Source organism: Carcharhinus amblyrhynchos, chromosome 1, assembly GCF_965287045.1.
Source record: "Carcharhinus amblyrhynchos chromosome 1, sCarAmb.v2.hapA, whole genome shotgun sequence".
NCBI classification, from domain to species: Eukaryota; Metazoa; Chordata; class Chondrichthyes; order Carcharhiniformes; family Carcharhinidae; genus Carcharhinus; species Carcharhinus amblyrhynchos.
In genome coordinates this window covers 142167177-142187541 of record NC_137324.1, presented here as the reverse complement: position 1 = coordinate 142187541, position 20365 = coordinate 142167177, and the positions used below count along the sequence as shown (strand labels likewise).

Below are 20365 nucleotides of genomic sequence, written 5' to 3'. Positions count from 1 at the left end.
CCAGCACCTTAAACCTGTGTCCTCTCGTAGCAACCATTTCAGCCCTTGGAAAAAGCCTCTAAGAATCCACCCGATCTATACCTGTCAACATCTTATACACCTCTGTCAGGTCACCTCTCATCCTTCGTCTCTCCAAGGAGAAAAGACCGAGCTCCCTCAACCTATCCTCGTAAGGCATGCCACCCAATCCAGGCAACATCCTTGTAAATCTTCTCTGCACCCTTTCAATAGCTTCCACATCCCTCCTGTAATTAGGCAACCTGCTAGCGCGAGTGGGCGAAATGACCACTATGGACTCGGTGAAGTTCAATAACGGCACAGCTTTATTTTCTTTTTACGTCGACGGAGAAGCACAGTCAGGACATACAATTGGACTGTCCCAAAAGCGCTCTAAAGACTCCCCACAACGGACTACAGTTATACCTGAACTTCGCGTTTCAAATGCTAATCCTTTATTTACAGTATTTGACTTCAGCCATCCTGTTTTGATGTTTTTGAGTGTTGGAGCAATTGTTTTAAGTGTGTGTTAATCATTTTTGTCTGGTTGGTTATCAATGGTCTAGAATCTCTGGGGTTTGAACCATAGGTGTGTTATTGGTCTCAAGAGTCTTGAGGGGCCAGGGACGTTTCCTTAATTGTGTTAATTTTAGGTGTCTCCATGGGTTGTTTGACTGGTTTAGAAGTGCTGATTTTGACGGGGTGGAGATGTGTTCTTTAATTTAGTTCCTGTAGGTGCCATCCTGTCCAATTTCCCTTATGTGTTAGCCCTCATTTGCATTCTAAAAGCATGCTCTTGCCTACTGATCAGTGTCTGTTACTTTGTGATTTTAGTGGAGGGCTCTGAGGATAGCTTTAGTTTGCTTCCATTTTGTGTGCCCAATTTCATAAAATTTGTTGTCCGATAACAGACCAGAACTGAGCACAGTACTCCATGTGGGGTCTGACTAGGGTCTTATAAAGCTGCACCATTATCTCCCAACTCCTAAACTCAATCCCTCGATTGATGAAGGCCAGTACACCATATGCTTTCTTAACCACATCCTCTACCTGCGAGGCTGATTTAAGAGTCCTATGGACCGGACCCCAAGGTCCTTCTGATCCTCTACACTGCTAAGAGTCTTACCCTTGATATTATACTCCTTCATCCCATATGACCTACCAAAATGGACCACTACACATTTATCTGGGTTGCAACATCTATGGCTAACTAAGGAAATTAAAGGTGCTGTGAATTGAAAGAGAAAGTGTAAAATTCTGCATTGAAGTGTGACAGGTCAGAAGGTGGACAGAATATAAAAAGCAGCAAAGAATGATTAATAAGGAGAGAGAAATTAGAACACAGGAGAAAGCTAGTTAGAAATCTAAAAGCTGTCAGTAAGGGTTTCCACAGGTATTTAAGATGAAAAAGAGTTAAGTAAGGTGAGCGTTGTACCTCTGGAGCAGTGGTCATCAACACGTGCTGCACTGCACTAATGTGGTGTGAGAACTGTCCAAGTGTGCCGTGAAATTTTGTACAAAGGTAATGAAGTGTAAAACAAGCGTATTGTTTTATCTTAAACACTATTCAATCCAACCAAAATTGCAACTCAGAAAACTTGTGAAAATTAATCATCAAGTATTTTAAAAGTGACACATCGGTCTTTGCTTGTTGTATGCACTATGCTGCAATCCCGTCTATAAGACTGTAAATAAATGTGACATTTATAAGTAGTTGATTCAGTTAAAAATGAGTCTGCTGTGGAATTGTTTCTCCCATTGAAGCGTACAATGTTACTGAAAAGGTAGTGAAAGCACTGCTCTAGAAAGTCTAAGGAATTAATAATGGAAAATCAAGAAGTAGCAGGTGAACAGAACAGATATTTTGTGTCTTTCCTCATTGTGGAGGATACAAATAACATTCCAGAAATAATTGTGAATCAGGAAGTGAAAAGGAGGAAAGGACTTAAAACAATTACAGTGATGCGCACATTGAACATAAGGATGGCTGTGGGAAGGTCCTTAATGAGACACCCTTGCAGTATTTAACTTCCTGTACCCATCCAGACATTTGATACAAAGTAGTATCCAGACCTGGCGACCAGTTCAGACAAATAGTAGGGAGGCATCCTCCCAACTTCCATGCGACAGGCGGCCATTGTCGGGAGTACCCATGGACACTACGACCACCACCATCACACACACGCACCCTCCACCCCGTGAATGTCCGTGCCTGCTGAGGCGACGATATGGCAAAGGGTACTAAGAAAATTTTTAGAAATAGTAGATGCATCAATTTGAAATTACCAAAATTCTGGAAAGGTCACATCAGACTGGAAAATAGTGAATGTGATTCTTTTATTCAAGAAAGGAAGGTGATAGAAAGTTGGAAACTACAGGCCGGTTAGCTTGACATCCTGTCACAGGGAAATTTCTGGAATATATTATCAAGGAGTTTATAATGGGGCACTTAAAAAAATCTCGAGATAATCAGAGTAAATGTGGTTTTATCAAAGAGAAATCAATATATTGGAGCTCTTTGAGGAAGGAATAAGCAACATGGATAAAGGAGAACTTAAGACAAAGGAGTTCTGTACTTAGATTGCATTTGTCAAAGTGCCATATGAAAGGTTTCTATGCAAAATAGGAATTCATAATATATGGTGTAACATATTAGACTGGATATAGGATTGGTTAAGTAACAGGAAGCAGAAAATAATGATAAATGGGTCTTCTCACATTGGCAAGATTTGATAAATGGTGTGCCATAGGCATCAGTGCTGGGGTCTCAACTATAAATGAATAGTAGAACTACCAGTAGAAAAGTAGGATATTTTATAACTGAAGAGAGATTGCATAACTCTGAGGTTGAAAGGCATCTGAGTGTTCTGGTACACGAGTCAGGAAAAGTTGGAGGTACAAAAAGTAGTTAGGAAGGTAGATGGAATATTGTTTATTGCAAAGGGAATGGAATATAAAAGTAGAGGTTTTTTGCTCCAGGTGGACAGAGTGTTGGTGAATTGGGACCACAGACAGATCAGTCATGATCTTTTTGAATGGCAGAGCAGGCTCAAGGGACACCAGTCAACGGAACTCAGCAGCTGTTAACTCAGCTCGGCACACTGCATGAACTCAGCAGTACTCCCTAGAAATGGCCACCTGTCGCATGGAAGTTGGGAGGGTGCCTCCCTATTATCTGTCTGAACTGGATGCCAAGTCTGGAAGCCACTTTGCACCAAATGTCTGGATGGGTACATGAAGTTGAATATTGTAAGGGTTCCTCATTGAGGACCTCCCCACAGCCACCCTTATGCTCAATGTGAGCACCAGAGAATATGTGAGCACAGTCTGCCTCATGTTGCCACTACTAACCTGTGGTATTACGGTCCATGCCTTGGGGGTGGGTGGGGCTGGGGGGCATCCGGGAGGGCAGCTCTGCGCTGCACACCAGTGACCATGCAACTGCACTGAGGCTGTGAAAGGATGCATCATGCCGCATTTGTCAGAAACTGAAAGATTTACTGGAGTTCTATGAGGATGTGTCTAGGGTGGTGGATAAAGGAGAGCTGGTGGATGTGGTCTTTCTTGATTTTCAGAAGGCGTTTGACAAGGTACCTCACAAGAGGTTATTGCAGAAGGTCAGGGGACATGGAGTTGGGGGTAGGGTGTTAGCGGGGATAGAGGATTGGTTGTCAAATAGGAGGCAGAGAGTGGGGGTCAATGGGTGCTATTCGGATTGGCGGTTGGTGACTAGTGGAGTGCCCCAGGAGTCGGTGCTGGGGCCTCAGCTATTTACCAATTATATAGATGATCTGGAGGAGAGAACCGAGTGTGTGGTGTCGAAATTTGCTGATGACACCAAGATTGGTGGAACGGCAAATTGTGCGGAGGGAGTGGAGAGTCTACAGAAGGATCTAGATAGGCTGGGCGAATGGGCCAGGAACTGGCAAATGGATTTTAATGTTGGCAAGTGCGAGGTGGTCCACTTTGGTAGGAATAATGGTAGGAAGGATTATTACTTACGTGGCAAAAAACTGCAGCAGGCGACGGTGCAGAGGGACCTCGGGGTCCTTGTGCATGAGTCGCAAAAACCCAACTTGCAGGTGCAGCAGGTGGTCAGGAAGGCAAATGGGATGCTGGCCTTCATAGTGAGGGGGATTGAATATAAAAGTACGGAGGTCTTGCTGCGGCTGTATTGGGCATTGGTGAGGCCACAGCTGGAGTACTGTGTGCAGTTTTGGGCGCCGTACTTACGCAAGGATATTTTGGCCTTGGAGGGAGTGCAGAGGAGGTTTACTAGGCTGATGCCGGAGTTGAGGGGGTTGAGCTATGAGGAGAGGCTGAATAAACTGGGCTTGTACTCGTTAGAGTTTAGAAGAATGAGGGGAGATCTCATTGAGACGTATAAGATGATGAATGGGATGGATAGGATAGAGGTGGAGAGACTCTTCCCGCTCAGAAAGGACAGTAGGACTAGGGGGCACAGCCTCAAGATAAAGGGGGGGCGGTTTAGAACGGAGTTGAGGAAGAACTTCTTCACTCAAAGGGTGGTGAATCTCTGGAATTCTCTGCCCGTTGAAGTGGTGGAGGCTACCTCGCTAAATATTTTTAAGACGCGGGTTGATGGGTTTTTGATAAGAGAGGGGATTAAGGGTTATGGGGAGAGGGCGGGAAAGTGGAACTGAGCCACGACAGATCAGCCATGATCTTATTGAATGGCGGGGCAGGCTCAAAGGGCTAGATGGCCTACTCCTGCTCCTATTTCTTATGTTCTTATGTTCTTATTATGTGAAGGGAGGGTACAGCTGTATGGAACTCCATTAGCGACCATGAGAGGGTAGTGTCCGTGGCCGATGAGGCGACAATATGGCAATCAAAAGATCAAATGCTGGAAAATCTCTGCAGGTCTGGCAGCTTCTGTGAGGAGAGAAAAGAGCTGGTGTTTCAAGTCCAAATGACCATTTGTCAAAGCTGATAAAGACCTGCTGAAATTTTCCAGCATTTTCTCTTTTAGTTTCAGATTCCAGCATCTGCAGTAATTTGTTTTTATCCAACGATATGGTAATGGTCAGTAGCCAATCGAGGTGGCTATGACATTGGGGATGGTTAGGGTTGCTAGGGTCCAGATGCATGGGGATACAAGGTGCTGGGAGGGATTGAGGGGCCCAAGATGGCTAATCTTACAGACTGTATTTCACCTGGCGGTTACTGTTGATCAGGAACTCAACTGGACTCACCACTTAAACACAATGGGTACAAGAGCAGGTCAGAGGCTAGGAGTACTGGGCGAGTAACTCACCTGACTCCCCATAGCTTGTTCACCATCTACAAGGCATAAGTCAGGCGTGTGATGGAATACTCCCCACTTGCCTGGATGGGTGCAGCTTCAACAATACTCAAGGAGTTGACACCAGGACAAAGCAGCCTGCTTGATTGGAACCACATCCACTAACATTCAATCCTTCCACTACTGATGCTCAATAGTAGCAGTAAAGATCTTTAGACAGAGCCCTCCAAACCCATGACAACTTCCACCTGCAAGTTCCCCTCCAAGCCACCCATCGCTCTGATATTTAAATATATTGCCATTCCTTTTGCCGGTCAAAATCCTGGAATTCCCTCTCTAATGGTATTGTGGGTCAACCCACAGCATGTCCTGCACATTTCAAGAAGGCAGCTTGCCACCATCTTTTCAAGGGAAACTAGGAATAGTCAACAAACACTGGCCAGCCAATGTCTCCCACATCCCCCAAATGAATAACAAAAACAAATCACAAATCACTCTGCTGCCTCTCCAACTCACCCCGCACCCAAGCAAGAGTTAATCTTAGAATTTAGCCTGCAGAGCTGGCAGTGATCATTGTTACTGCTGTAGCAGCCAATGGATCCAGGCTGGAGGCTGTCCCAGGACAACAGGGAGCTGCTAGCCCAGGTCAGGACCTAACAGTACATTGGCCCGAGGGAAAACCTGAGTGGGAGGGCAGAAGACAGTGGAGGAGGAGACTCCACCTGTACAGACATGCATGTTCTTTCATGAGCTGCCAGGCACATGCCACCAAAGAATTAGAGGTACTGTTTCAGCTGTGTACATCCTCGCAGACCTGGCACATCGTGGGGCAGAGGTCACCCGCTCATGGTAGCACTGAAGGTGATGGCAGCACTTAACATCTATATTACCTGATCATTCCAGGACTCAAGTGAGGAGCTGTATGGTATTTCAGAGTCATCAGCCCAGGCTCTGAATTGGACTTGATTTAACTGAATTGGAATAAAAACAAAAAAAAAGGTGAAATTCTCATTTAAATCCTGCAGTTGCCTGCATATCTTCTTAGAACCCATCAGAATAGAGAGGTACCAACCCAGAAAGTGTTCCAAACGTGAACATCATTGAAGAAAGGTCATATTTCCAAAGGTGCCTGTTCGTATTTTACTTGAGTGACTAAATTCTGTAATACTTTATTTTGCAATTCCTGAATAAGTCTCGCAATATTTGAACAGCATTCTATTGAGATTTTATTCAGTTTGGTATTTGATTGATAAGGTTGTAACCAATTTTAAAATAAAGACCTCTTGATTAGTGTTGATTAGTGAAATAGTGTTTCTGTGTAATTTCTGTGGTTTATAGCTTTTGAAGGTTGTATTTGGTAGTAGTGAGGAGCGGGAAAGAAGGGCCCTATAGAATTATATTTAATCTGAAACAAAACATCTTTCAGAAGTTTAATTTAAAAGGGTAAGACTTGACAGGAGAGCTCCAAGCTGTGGTTTGCTCCTCTTGCTCCGTGTGGCAGGTTGGGGACAATTCCAGTCCTCTGGGTCAGCATGTGTGAAGGAAGTGTCTTCAGCTCCTGGAAGCTCAAGTTTCAGAGCTAGAGTGGCAGTTGGAGACACCGGAGCATCTGCGAGTCAGAGTGTATCGTGGATAGCACAAAGAGAGAGGTGGTCACACTGCAGGCTCAGACTCCACTCCGAAGGGAATGGGTGACCACCAGACAGAGCAAGAGAGATAGGCAGGTAGTGCAGGAATCTCCTGTGGCCATTTGCTTGCAAAACAGATATACCACTTTGGATACTGTTGAGAGGAATCACCTCTCTGGGGAAAGCAGCAGCAGCCAAACTCGTTACTCCACGGTTGGTTCTACTGCAGAGGAGTGGGGTAAAATGTGTGCCAGTGCAATAGTTATAGGGAATTCAATTGTAAGGGGGATGGACAGGCATTTCTGTGGCCACAAATGAGACTCCAGGATAGTATGTTGCCTCCCTGGTGCTAGGGTCAAAGATGTATCGGAGTGGGTACAGGACATTCTGGAGGAGGAGGATGAACAGCCAGTGGTTGTGGTACATGTTCTGGTACAAACGGCATAGGATAAGGAAGGCCAATATATCCTTATATCCAAGGCCAATATATCCTTACGCAAATAAGGGGACCAAAACTGCACACAGTACTCAAGTTGCGGCCTCACCGGTGCTTTGGCAGTTGCAGCAAGACCTCCCTGCTTTTATATTCTATCCCTCTCGTGATAAAGGCCAACATTCCATTCGCCTTTTTGATCACCTGCTGCACCTGCAGGCTGAGTTTTTGCAATTCATGCACAAGGACCCCTAGGTCCCTCTGCACAGTAGCATGCTGCAACTTTTCACTTTTTAAATAATATTCCATCCTACTATTATTTCTTCCAAAGTGGATAACCTCACATTTGCTAACGTTACACTCCATCTGCCAGGTCCTCGCCCACTCACTCAGCCTATCCAGATCTCTCCACAGATTATCCGTGTCCTCCACGTAATTCGCTTTTCCACTCATCTTTGTGTCATCAGCAAATTTTGTTACCCTACACTCAGCCCCCTCCTCCAGATCGTCTATGTATATTGTAAACAGTTGAGGCCCCAGCACTGATCCCTGAGGCACTCCACTAGTCACCAACTGCCAACCAGAAAAGCACCCATTGAATCCAACTCTCTGCTTCCTGTTAGATAACCAATCTTCAATCCACGCTAACACTTTATCCCTAACTCCACGTACCTTAACCTTCTGCAGCAACCTTTTGTGAGGCACTTTATCAAACGCCTTCTGGAAATCTAAAAACACCACATCTACCGGTTCCCCTCTGTCTACCACACTAGTCACATCTTCATAAAAATCCAGTAAATTCGTCAAACACGACTTTCCCTTCATGAATCCATGCTGCGTCTGCTCGATCGAACCGTTCTTTTCTAGGTGTCCTGCTATTTCTTCTTTAATGATGGATTCTAGCAGTTTCCCAACTATGGACATTAGGCTAACCGGCCTGTAGTTACCCGCCTTTTGTCTGCTACCTTTTTTAAACAGCGGCGTAACGGTAGCTGTTTTCCAATCCACCGGCACTCCCCCAGAGTCCAGTGAATTTTGATAAATAACTACCAAATGGTGTCGGGGGAGGGTTTCAGATTCCTAGGATATTGGGGCCAGTTCTGGGGGAGGTGGGATCTGTATAAATTGTAAGAAGTCTCAACACCAGGTTAAAGTCCAACAGGTTTATTTGATAGTAAACCCACAAGCTTTCGGGGTTTGCCCCTTCATCAGGTGAGGGGAGAGTTCTGGTCTCTGACAGAGCATATAACAGCACAGACAGTTTACAGAATACTGATTAGAATGTGAGTCTTTATAGCTAACCTGCTATTCAAGTCTTAAAGATGCAGACAATGCGAGTGGAGAGAGCATTAGGTTAAAGAGATGTGTATTGTCTCCAGACAGAACAGTAAGTGAGATTTTACAAGCCCAGGCAAGTTATGGGGGTTGCAGATAGGGGGTGAGACTTACCTACCATCAGTAATATTCTTACTGCATTTACCCTCTTCAGCCCTGTTAGAATTTTGTCGGTTTCTGCATTTTTCTAAACTCCAGTGAATATAATCCTAACCAACTCAGTCAAAAAGCAAAAAAAAAGTACAGCACGTGAACAGGCCCATCGGTCTTTCAAGCCTGTGCTGACCATGATACCCTAACTTAACTAAAGGAAAACCTTTCTGCCCTTACTCAGGCCGTGTCCTTCCGTTCTCTTCCTATACATGTACCCATCCAGATGCCTCTTAAATGTTGCAAATGTGCTTGCTTCTACCATCTCCTCTGGCACCTACCACTCTGTGTGTGAAAAACTTCCCCTGCGCATCTCCCTTAAACTTTCTCCATCTCACCTTGAACCTGTACCCTCTTGTAATTAACACTTCTACCCTGGGAAAGAGCCTCTATCTATCCTGTATGTCTCATAATTTTGTAGACCTCTATCAGGTTTCTCCTCAGCCCCCATCCTTCCGGTGAAAACAGTCCTAGTTTATTCAATCTCTCCCCATAGCCAACACCCTTGAGACCAGGCAACATCCTGGTGAACCTTCTTTGCATTTCTGTGTCCCTCTGGTAGTGTGGTGACCAGAACTGCACACAGTATCCCTGATGTGGCCTAACCAAGGTTTTATATAGCTGCAACATGATGTTCCAACTCTTGTACTCAGTGTCCTGACTGATAAAGGCAAGTATGCCATATGTCTTCTTAGTCACCATCTCCACGATCATCCTTAACATCGGTGCCCCATGAGACTGTGTTCTCAGCCCCCTACTATATTCCCTATACACTTATGACTGTGTGGCCAAATTCCCTCCAACCTGATTTTCAAGTTTGCTGACGACATCATTGTAATGAGTTGGATCTCAAACAATGACAAGACAGGGTACAGGAATGAGATAGAGAATCTAGTGAACTGGTGCGGCAACAACAATCTCTCCCTTTAATGTCAACAAAACGAAGGAGATTGTCATCGACTTCAGGAAGCGGAGAGGAGAACATGACCCTGTCTACATCAATGGAGACGAAGTAGAAAGGGTTGTGGGCTTCAAGCTTTTAGGTGTCCACATAACTAACAACCTGTCCTGGTCCCCCCATGCTGACACTATAGTTAAGAAAGCCCACCAATGCCTCTACTTCCTCAGAAGACTGAGGAAATTTGAATGTCAGCTATGACTCTGGCCAACCTTCACAGACGCACCATAGAAACATTCTTTCTGGTTGTATCACAATTTGGTATGGCTCCCGCTCTGCCCAAGACTGCAAGAAATTACAAAAGTTTGTGAATATAGCCCAATCCATCATGCAAACCAGCCTCCCATCCATTGACTCTGTCTACACTTCCCACTGTCTCAGCAAAGCAGCCAGCGTAATTAAGGGCCCCACGCACCCCGGAAGAAGATGTAAGAGAGAATTCTTACACCTTCTTCCATCGGAAAAAAGATACAAAAGTCTGAGGTCACATACGAACCAACACAAGAACAGTTTCTTCCCTGCTACCATCAGACTTTTGAATGGACCTACCCTGCATTAAGTTGATCTTTCTCAACATCCTACCTATTACTGTAACACTACATTCTGCACTGCATCCTTTCCTTCTCTATGAACGGTATGCTTTGTCTGTGTAGTGTGCAAGAAACAATACTTTTCACTGTATGCTACTACATGTGACAATAATAAATCATACCAAATCACCTTGGCCACTTTTAGGGAACTGTGGACCTGCACATCCAGATCCCTCTATGTTAATGTTCCTAAGGGGTTCTGCATTTACAATATAATTCACACTTAAATTTGATCCTCCCAAATGCATCAACTGGCATTTATTCGGACTAAACTCCATCTGTCATTTCTGTGCCCAACTCTCCAATCTGTCTATATCCTGTTGTATCCTCTGACAGTCTCCGGCACTATCAGCAACTCCCCCAATCTTTGTGTCATTCACAAACTTACTAATCAGAAAACATATATTCTCCTCCAAATGGTTTATATATACTAGAAACAACTGAGGTCCCAGCACTGATCCCTGCAGAACACCACTCACTACATATCTTCATTCTGAAAAAACACCCGTCCACCACTTTTCTGTACCTGCTATAACAAAGCCAGTTCTGTTTCCATTTAGCCAGCCCACCCCGAATCCTATGTGAGTTTAATTTTTGTACCAGTCTGCCATGTGGGACCTCCTCAAACCCCTTACTAAAGTCTATCCACAGCCCTTCCCTCATCAATTATCTTGGTCACCTCTTCAAAAAACTCAATCAAGTTGGTGAGACATGACTTTCCCTGTACAAACCAATGCTGCCTGTCATTCACTTCTCCATTTTCCTCCCAAACGTGCATATATTCTATTCCTCAACATCTCCAAAAGCTTCTCCATCACTGATGTCAGGCTCACAGGCCTATAATTTGCTGGATTATCCCTGCTTCCTTCCTTAAACAAGGGAACAACAACCGGATAGTCTCCAGTCCTCTAGAACCCCACCTATGGTCAAAGAGGATGTGAAGGCCCTAGCTGTTTCTCCATTTGCCCCCTGCAGTAATCTGGGATAGATCCCATCTGGCCCAGGGGATTTGTCTGCCTTATTGCAGTTTAGGATACTCAACACTTCCTCCTTCAATATATTGACATTCTCTGGAGAGTCTCCCCTTGTACATTAGTTCTCTCATCCCATGAATCAGTCTGGTAAAACTTCACTGCACTCCTTCCATGGCAAGGACACGCTTCCTCAGATAAAAAGACCAAAACTGCGCACACTATTCCTGGCACGGTCTCACAAAGGCTCTATATAACTGCTGCAAGCTATCCCTGCCCTTGTACTCGACTCCTGTCACTGTGAAAGCCAACATGCCATTTGCTGTCTTCACCACCTGCTGCACCTGCATGCTTACTTTCAGCGTATAATATACATATGAAGGCAGTCAAGTTGTTGCACCACTCAATGCCATAGTTATGAGACCTTGAATAATTTTCAGTTGTGTCATTCCACTGACTCTAATAAGCTAATGAGACTTAATGGACAACCTGCTTCAGAGTAAGCAAATTCCTGACTTTGTGATGCCAATGGGAAAGGTCACCTGAAAGCTTAAAATGGTGCACTCTGGGCTTGAACATCTGACATGCACTTCCATTAGGTGACATTCCCTGCTGTTAACATTTTAACCACTTATCAGACCAGTATTACCCCTAATGTATTAATCAATCTCACTGAACTTCATTGCAGTGTTAATGTAAGCCTACTTGTGACACTAGTAAAAAAAAATCTTGGTTCACCAAAAAAAATTCATTCATTCTGGATTGTGTATTAATATCTTGAATTGTATAACATTACTTACCTGAAGTTTTACTTGCTTTTAAGTGATATTTACTTGGATATTGTGGGAAGTTAATATAACATTTGTTTTTTCACAGGCCTCTGCATCCTCGGACACAGACCTTATATAGACTTCCTATTGGAAAAAGCCCGCGTCCTAGAACAACAGAATCTCGATATTTGGGGACATTAAAAATCTTGGACACCAAGTCTTCCAGAAATGCAACGTTTAGCCTTGAAACTGCAGATACCATCAGAGCGTCCATTTATCAGGTGATCAGTTGCACTTTGCATTTCAGGAAACCAGTCAATCTTTGTTTTTCCTCACAGTTGAAGGACAGATATGCTTTGAACTGTTTCATTATATGAGCTGGAGATACATTACAACTCTGAAGCAGGTAGGAATAGTAGACACCACATATGATTACTTAGGAAACAAAGCATAAAAAATGGTCACTTGGTACAATCAGTCCACACTGGTGATTGTGCTCCACTCTGTGGGGAAATGATGACATAGTGGCAATGTCACCAGACTAGGTAATACGGAACACTAGACTAATGGGTGGCATAGTGGTTAGCACTAAGAACATAAGAACATAAGAAATAGGAGCAGGAGTAGGCCATCCAGCCCTTCGAGCCTGCCCCGCCATTCAATAAGATCATGGCTGATCTGTCGCTGCTCAGTTCCACTTTCCCGCCCTCTCCCCATAACCCTTAATCCCCTCTCCTATCAAAAACCCATCAACCCACGTCTTAAAAATATTTAGCAAGGCAGCCTCCACCACTTCAACGGGCAGAGAATTCCAGAGATTCACCACCCTTTGAGTGAAGAAGTTCCTCCTCAACTCCGTTCTAAACCGCCCCCCTTTTATCTTGAGGCTGTGCCCCCAGTCCTACTGTCTTTTTTGAGCGGGAAGAGTCTTTCCACCTCTATCCTATCCATCCCATTCATCATCTTATACGTCTCAATGAGATCTCCCCTCATTCTCCTAAACTCTAACGAGTACAAGCCCAGTTTATTCAGCCTCTCCTCATAGCTCAACCCCCTCAACTCCGGTATCAGCCTAGTAAACCTCCTCTGCACTCCCTCCAAGGCCAAAATATCTTTGCGCAGGTGCAGCGCCCAAAAATGCACACAGTACTCCAGTTGCGGCCTCACCAATGCCCTATACAGCTGCAGCAAGACCTCCCTACTTTTATATTCAATCCCCCTCGCTATGAAGGCCAGCATCCCATTCGCCTTCCTGACCACCTGTTGCACCTGCAAGCTGGGTTTTTGCGACTCATGCACAAGGACCCCGAGGTCCCTCTGCACCGTCGCCTGCTGCAGTTTTTCGCCCCGTAAGTAATAGTCCTTCCTACCATTCTTCCTACCAAAGTGGACCACCTCACACTTGCCAACATTAAATTCCATTTGCCATTTCCTGGCCCATTCGCCCAGCCTATCTAGATCCTTCTGCAGACTCTCCACACCCTCCGCACAATTTGCCGTTCCCCCAATCTTGGTGTCATCAGCAAATTTCGACACTCTACACTCGGTTCCCTCCTCCAGATCATCTATATAAATGGTAAAAAGCTGAGGCCCCAGCACCGACCCCTGGGGCACCCCACTAGTCACCATCCGCCAATCCGAATAGCACCCGTTGACCCCCACTCTCTGCCTCCTATTTGACAACCAATCCTCTATCCACGCTAACACCCTACCCCCAACTCCATGTCCCTCGACCTTCTGCAATAACCTCTTGTGAGGCACTTTGTCAAACGCTTTCTGAAAATCAAGAAAGACCACATCCACCGGCTCTCCTCTATCCACCGCCCTAGACACATCCTCATAGAACTCTAGTAAATTTGTCAGACACGACTTCCCTTTAATGAAACCGTGCTGCGTCTGCTCTATCAAGCAATTCCCTTCAAGATGCCTCGCAATTTCCTCCTTAATGACAGATTCTAACATTTTACCTACCACAGATGTTAAACTAACCGGCCTATAATTCCCCGCCTTTTGCCTGGCACCCTTCTTAAACAACGGCGTAACATTAGCCGTTTTCCAATCATCCGGCACTTCCCCAGAATCCAGCGACGTTTGGAAAATAACCACCAAGGCATCCACTATCACCTCCACCATTTCTTTCAGAACCCTCGGATGCATTCCATCCGGTCCTGGGGACTTGTCCACAATCAGCCCCTCCAGTCTGTCGAGCACCGCCTTTCTAGTAACAGTAATGTCATTGAGACCCTCCAGTCCTACCACCTTTCCATCGCTAACACCCAGCAAATTATTCACGTCCTCCTCCGTGAAGACAGAAACAAAAAAGTTATTCAATACCTCAGCCATATCCCCATCCCCTACCACTAGGTCCCCTTTCTCATCCACTAAAGGACCAACATTCACCCTAGCCAGCCTCTTCCTTTTTATATATTTATAAAAACTCTTGCTATCCTTTTTTATATTAAGCGCTAGCCCAGCTTCATAGTTTCTCCTACCCTTCCTTATCAACTACTGCCTCACAACGCCAGCGACCCGGGTTTGATTCCTGGCTTGGGTCACTGTCTGTGGAGTTTGCAAGTTCTTCTTGTGTCTGTGTGGATTTCTTCCAGGAGTTCTCGTTTCCTCCCACAGTCAGAAAGACATGACCCAAAAAGTAAAAGAATCAAGACAGTTTGAATTGCAATTAAAAGAAAAATAAAGCGAGAAAGAAAAATAGACAGAATTAGAACTTCAGGAACTGGAAAGAAAATTTCAATTTGAAATGGGAGAAGTGCAAAAATTAAAACTACGAGAGTAGCAGCAAAAATGGCAGATAATTTTGAATTGATTCAGAAATCAATGTTTGGTTTTTGACATCAATTAGAATCTGTGAGGGAATGAAAGGGGAAAAGAGAAATCCTCTGGTGGTAAAGACAAAGAAGATGTTGTTGGAGATAGAAAGGATAGTTTACCTCAAGTTAAAAAAGAAGCATATGAAGGAAGAGATGTTTTCATTGTTATAAAGTTAGACTCACAAAATCGCAGTGTTGGTAGCTTTGAAAAAAGCACTGGGAAGACAGATGTAGTAAAACAGATGTAGTAAGGAAGAATGGTAGGAAGGACTATTACTTACGTGGCGAAAAACTGCAGCAGGCGACGGTGCAGAGGGACCTCGGGGTCCTTGTGCATGAGTCGCAAAAACCCAGCTTGCAGGTGCAGCAGGTGGTCAGGAAGGCGAATGGGATGCTGGCCTTCATAGCGAGGGGGATTGAATATAAAAGTAGGGAGGTCTTGCTGCAGCTGTATAGGGCATTGGTGAGGCTGCAGCTGGAGTACTGTGTGCAGTTTTGGGCGCCGCACCTGCGCAAGGATATTTTGGCCCTGGAGGGAGTGCAGAGGAGGTTTACTAGGCTGATACCGGAGTTGAGGGGATTGAGCTATGAGGAGAGGCTGAATAAACTAGGCTTGTACTCGTTAGAGTTTAGGAGAATGAGGGGAGATCTCATTGAGACGTATAAGATGATGAATGGGATGGATAGGATAGAGGTGGAGAGACTCTTCCCGCTCAAAAAAGACAGTAGGACTAGGGGGCACAGCCTCAAGATAAAGGGGAGGCGGTTTAGAACGGAGTTGAGGAGGAACTTCTTCACTCAAAGGGTGGTGAATCTCTGGAATTCTCTGTCCGTTGAAGTGGTGGAGGCTGCCTCGCTAAATATTTTTAAGAAGCGGGTTGATGGGTTCTTGATAAGAGAGGGGATTAAGGGTTATGGGGAGAGGGCGGGGAAGTGGAACTGAGCCACAACAGATCAGCCATGATCTTATTGAATGGCGGGGCAGGCTCGAAGGGCTAGATGGCCTACTCCTGCTCCTATTTCTTATGTTCTTATGTTCTTAAAACAGGAAAAGTTTGCGACCTTAACAACAAAGTTTGTTAAAGTAGCAAAAGAAACCGTGATTGAATCAAAAGAGGTACAAAATAATCTACAGCCTGTTCTGTGGTTGATGTTAAGCAGGAGCCAGATCTCATCAAAAATTTATGTGGGTACAGTTTACTTGTGCATACCAGGAGGAATAATTAAAATCTTAAGAAATATAGGAGCAACACAATCTTTAATAGTGAGAAATGAGGAGATATGTAGTTTGGAAGCAATATTGCCAGAAAAGGTGATATTATGTGGAATTCATGGCGAAAGGAAAAGGGGGCAATTTTCTCAAAGTGTCTATAAGTGCCCAACAGGTTGGAAAGTGGGAGGTTTTCCCGCCCACTTTTTGGCTGAACTTAGCTAAATGAAAGTTGACAGAGGCCATCAGATGATTCACGCTGGTAAGAAAGGGCTGGGGGGTGGGGTGGTTGCTGATTTCATTCAAGAAGCCAGCGTCCGATTGCTCTCTCTGGGAGCCATCAGGCATTTGCTGATCTTAAAGTCTACTGGGTGATTGGTTGACATGCATCCACATGCCTCCCTCCACCCTCCCACCACCTATCACCAACCGCCTCCCGATTGCACACCTACCTCCTGGACACCGCCGACTCCAATCCTTTCCTTCTCACCATAGTCGGCCCTGGCCTCTTGATCACCAACAACGACCATATATGCACCCAGGCATATGTTCTTCTGATCCCCTTTAAAAATTTTACCCTTTAGTTTACATTGTCTTTCCATGTTCTCCCTACCAAAACGCATCATACTCTTCCCAATGGAACTTATCTGTCATCTACCTATCTACCCATTCCACCAACTTGTCTCTGTTCTTTTCAAGTTGGGTACACAGTAAGAAGTCTCACCACGCTAGGCTAAAGTCCAACAGGTTTATTTGGTAGCCAGATCCACTAGCTTTCGGAGGGCTGCTTCTTCATCAGGTAGTGGGAGTTCTGTTCACAAACAGGCATATAAAGACACAAACTCAATTTACAGAATAATGATTGGAATGCAAGTCTTTATAGCTGATCAAGTCTTAAAGATACAGACAATGTGAGTGGAAAGAGCATTAAGCACAGGTTAAAGAGATGCGTATTGTCTCCAGACAGGACAGTTAGCGAGATTTTGCAAGTCCAGGCAAGTCATGGGGGTTACAAATAGTGTGACATGAACCCAAGATCCCAGTTGATGCCATCCTCATGTGTGCGGAACTTGGCTATCAGTTTCTGCTCAGCAACTCTGCGCTGTCATGTGTTGTGAAGGCCGCCTTGGAAAACGCTTACCCGAAGATCAGAGGCTGAATGCCCGTGACCGCTGAAATGTTCCCCAACGAGAAGACAACAGTCTTGCCTGGTATTGTCGAGCAGTGTTCATTCATCCGTTGTCGTAGCGTCTGCATGGTCTCCCCAATGTACCATGCCTCGGGACATCCTTTCCTGCAGTGTATCAGGTAGACACCATTGGTCAAGTTGTAAGAGTATGTACTGTGTACCTGGTGGATGATGTTCTCACATGACATGATGGCATCCGTGTCGATGATCAGGCATGTCTTGCAGAGGTTGCTGTTGCAGGGTTGTGCGGTGTCGTGGTCACTGTTCTTCTGAAGGCTGAGTAGTTTGCTGCGGACAATGGTCTGTTTGAGGTTATGCAGTTGTTTGAAGGCAAGAAGTGGGGGTGTGGGGATAGCCTTGGCAAGATGTTCGTCTTCATCAATGATATGTTGAAGGCTGTGGAGAAGACGTCAATAGCTTCTCCTCTCCAGGAGAACAACAAACGGTACTCTGTCCACCGTGTCCTGTGTTTGTCTTCTGAGGAGGTTGGAGTGGTTTTTCGCTGTGGCGCATCGGAACTGTCAGTCGATGAGTCAAGCGCCATGTCCTGTTCTTATGAGGGCATTTTGAAGTTCCACACTGTCCTCTTCACAGCTTACAATACTTCCAACTTCTAGATTTCCAGCACTCTGTAGGTTCCCCTTGTTTCTGCCAGGCCAGTTAAAATTTGTCCCCTTGGGGCAGAAATTCTCTCTGTTTCTTTAACTTAGATCTCTTCGCAACAAATACAGATGGTCAACATAGACCCATAGCCAATGAAGGCAGCAATTGGTCAATCTACATGGTAAATCAGACCCAAAGATTTTTTTATCCTTTTTCCCTCAATGTAAAGCAGTCCTAACCAATTCCTGTCCAACTTCAGTCAAAAGTCAACTATAGATCTGCTTTCTAATGCATTGAACTAATATTGCAAAGTAGTGAATTCAACATGGTTAATTTGAAGCATGAAGAGCAGATAGTCAAGAACTGTAAAATCTTCTCTCAAATAAAACTAAATCATTTAAACATAAGGCATTTGACCATAATTCTATTAGTTTTAATGTAGCTATGGAGAATGATAAGTCTAGACCTAAATTCTAAATTGGGGCAGGGCCAATTTTGATTGTTATCAGACAGGAACTTTCAAAAGTTAATTGGGGGAATCTGTGGGAAAGCCAAGGAACGTCTGACAAGTGGGAGGCTTTCAAAAATGTGTTAGCCGGGTTTCAGAGTAAGCATGTCCCTCTTAGAGTGAAGGGCAAAGCCAGTAGGGAACCTCAGGATATTGAGGCCTTGGTCAAGAAGAAGGGGGAGGCACATGACATTGCATCGGCAGCTGGGATCAAGCGAATCCCTTGAAGAATATAATGGGTGTGGAATAGAATTAAGAGAGAAATCATGAGGGCAAAAAGGGGACACAAGATTCTTTTGGCAGATAAGGCAAAGGAGAATCCAGAGAGCTTCTACAAATACATAAAGGGCAAAAGAGTAACTAGAGAGAGAGTAGGGTCTCTTAAGGATCAACAAGGTCATCTATGTGCAGATCCACAAGAGATAGGTGAGATCCTAAATGAATATTTCTCATCATTATTTACTGTTGAGAAAAGCATGGATGTTAGGGAATTTGGGGAAATAAATAGTGAAGTTTTGAGGAGTCTTGTGAGAGGTAGTGGGATGGGCGGCATGATAGCACAGTGGTTAGCACTGCTGCTTCACAGCTCCAGGGACCTGCGTTCAATTCCCAGCTTGGGTCACTGTCTGTGTGGAGTTGCACATTCTCCTCGTGTTTGCCTGGGTTTCCTCCCAGTGCTCTAGTTTCTTCCCACAGTCCAAAAATGTGTGGGTTAGGTTGATCGGCCATGCTAAAAAAAAGTTGCCCTTAGTGTCCTGAAATACGTAGGTTAGAGGGATTAGTGGGTAAATATGTAGAGGTATGGGGGTAGGGCATGGTTGGGATTGTGATCAGTGCAGATTCAATGGGCCGAATGGCCTCTTTTTGTACTGCAGGGTTTCTGTGTTTCTATGAGTATACACATTACAGTCAAGGAGGCACTGGAAGTCTTAAAGTGCATCAAGTAGATAAATCGCTGGGACCTGATGAAGTGTATCCCAGGACATTGTGGGAGGCTAGGGAAGAAATTGCAGGTCCCCTCACAGAGATATTTGAATCATCGATAGTCACAGGTGAGGTGTCTGAAGGTTGGAGGGTGGAAAATGTTGTGCCTTTGTTTAAGAAGGGCTGCAGGGAAAAGCCTGGGAACCACAGGCCAGTGAGGCTCACATCTGTGGTGGGTAAGTTGTTGGTATTTTGAGAGACAGGATCTATAGCATTTAGAGACGCAAGGACTGATTAGGGACAATCAGTATGGCATTGGGAGTGGAAAATCATGACTCACAAATTTTACTGGGGTCACCAAGAAGATAGGTGAGGGCAGTGCAGTTGATGTTGTCTACATGGACTTCAGCAAGGTCTTTGGCAAAGTACCGCATGGTAGGTTGTTGCATAAGGCTAAATGTCACGGGATCCAGGGTGAGATAGCTAAATGGATACAAAATTGCCTTGATGATGGAAGCCAGAGGATGCTCGTAGAGGATTGTTTTTCAAACCAGAGGCCTGTAACCAGCGGTGTGCCTCAGGGATCGGTGCTGGGTCCACTGTTATTTGTCATTTCTGTTAATGACTTGGATGAGAATATAGGAAACATGGTTAGTAACTTTGCCGATGACATCAAAATTGGTGACCTAGCGAACAGTGAAGAAGGTTATCTCAGATTGCAATGGGATCTTGATCAACCGGGCCAGTGGTCTGACAGGTGACAGATGGATAAATGCGAGGTGATGTATTTTGATAGATTGAGCCAGGGCAGGACATACTAAATTAATGGTAGGGAGTTCGGGAGAGTTACAGAACAAAGAAATCTAGGGATACATGTTCATAGTTCCTTGAAAGTGGGGTCACAGATGGACAGAATGGTGAAGAAGACATTCAGCATGCTTGGTTTCATCGGTCAGAACATTGAATACAGGAGTTGGGATGTCTTGTTGAAGTTGTACAAGACAT

At 44.8% G+C, this 20365-nt stretch overlaps 1 protein-coding gene across 1 annotated transcript in view; it reads left to right on the top strand.

Annotated features, from left to right (window-relative positions):
* LOC145345640 (uncharacterized) overlaps window positions 1-20365 on the top strand; it is a 157660-nt gene that overhangs the window by 66068 nt on the left and 71227 nt on the right. Inside the window, exon 6 of the mRNA XM_080193461.1 lies at window positions 12205-12379. Within this exon, the coding sequence (XP_080049587.1) occupies window positions 12205-12379 (175 nt within the window). The remainder of the gene's footprint in view (window positions 1-12204; window positions 12380-20365) is intronic.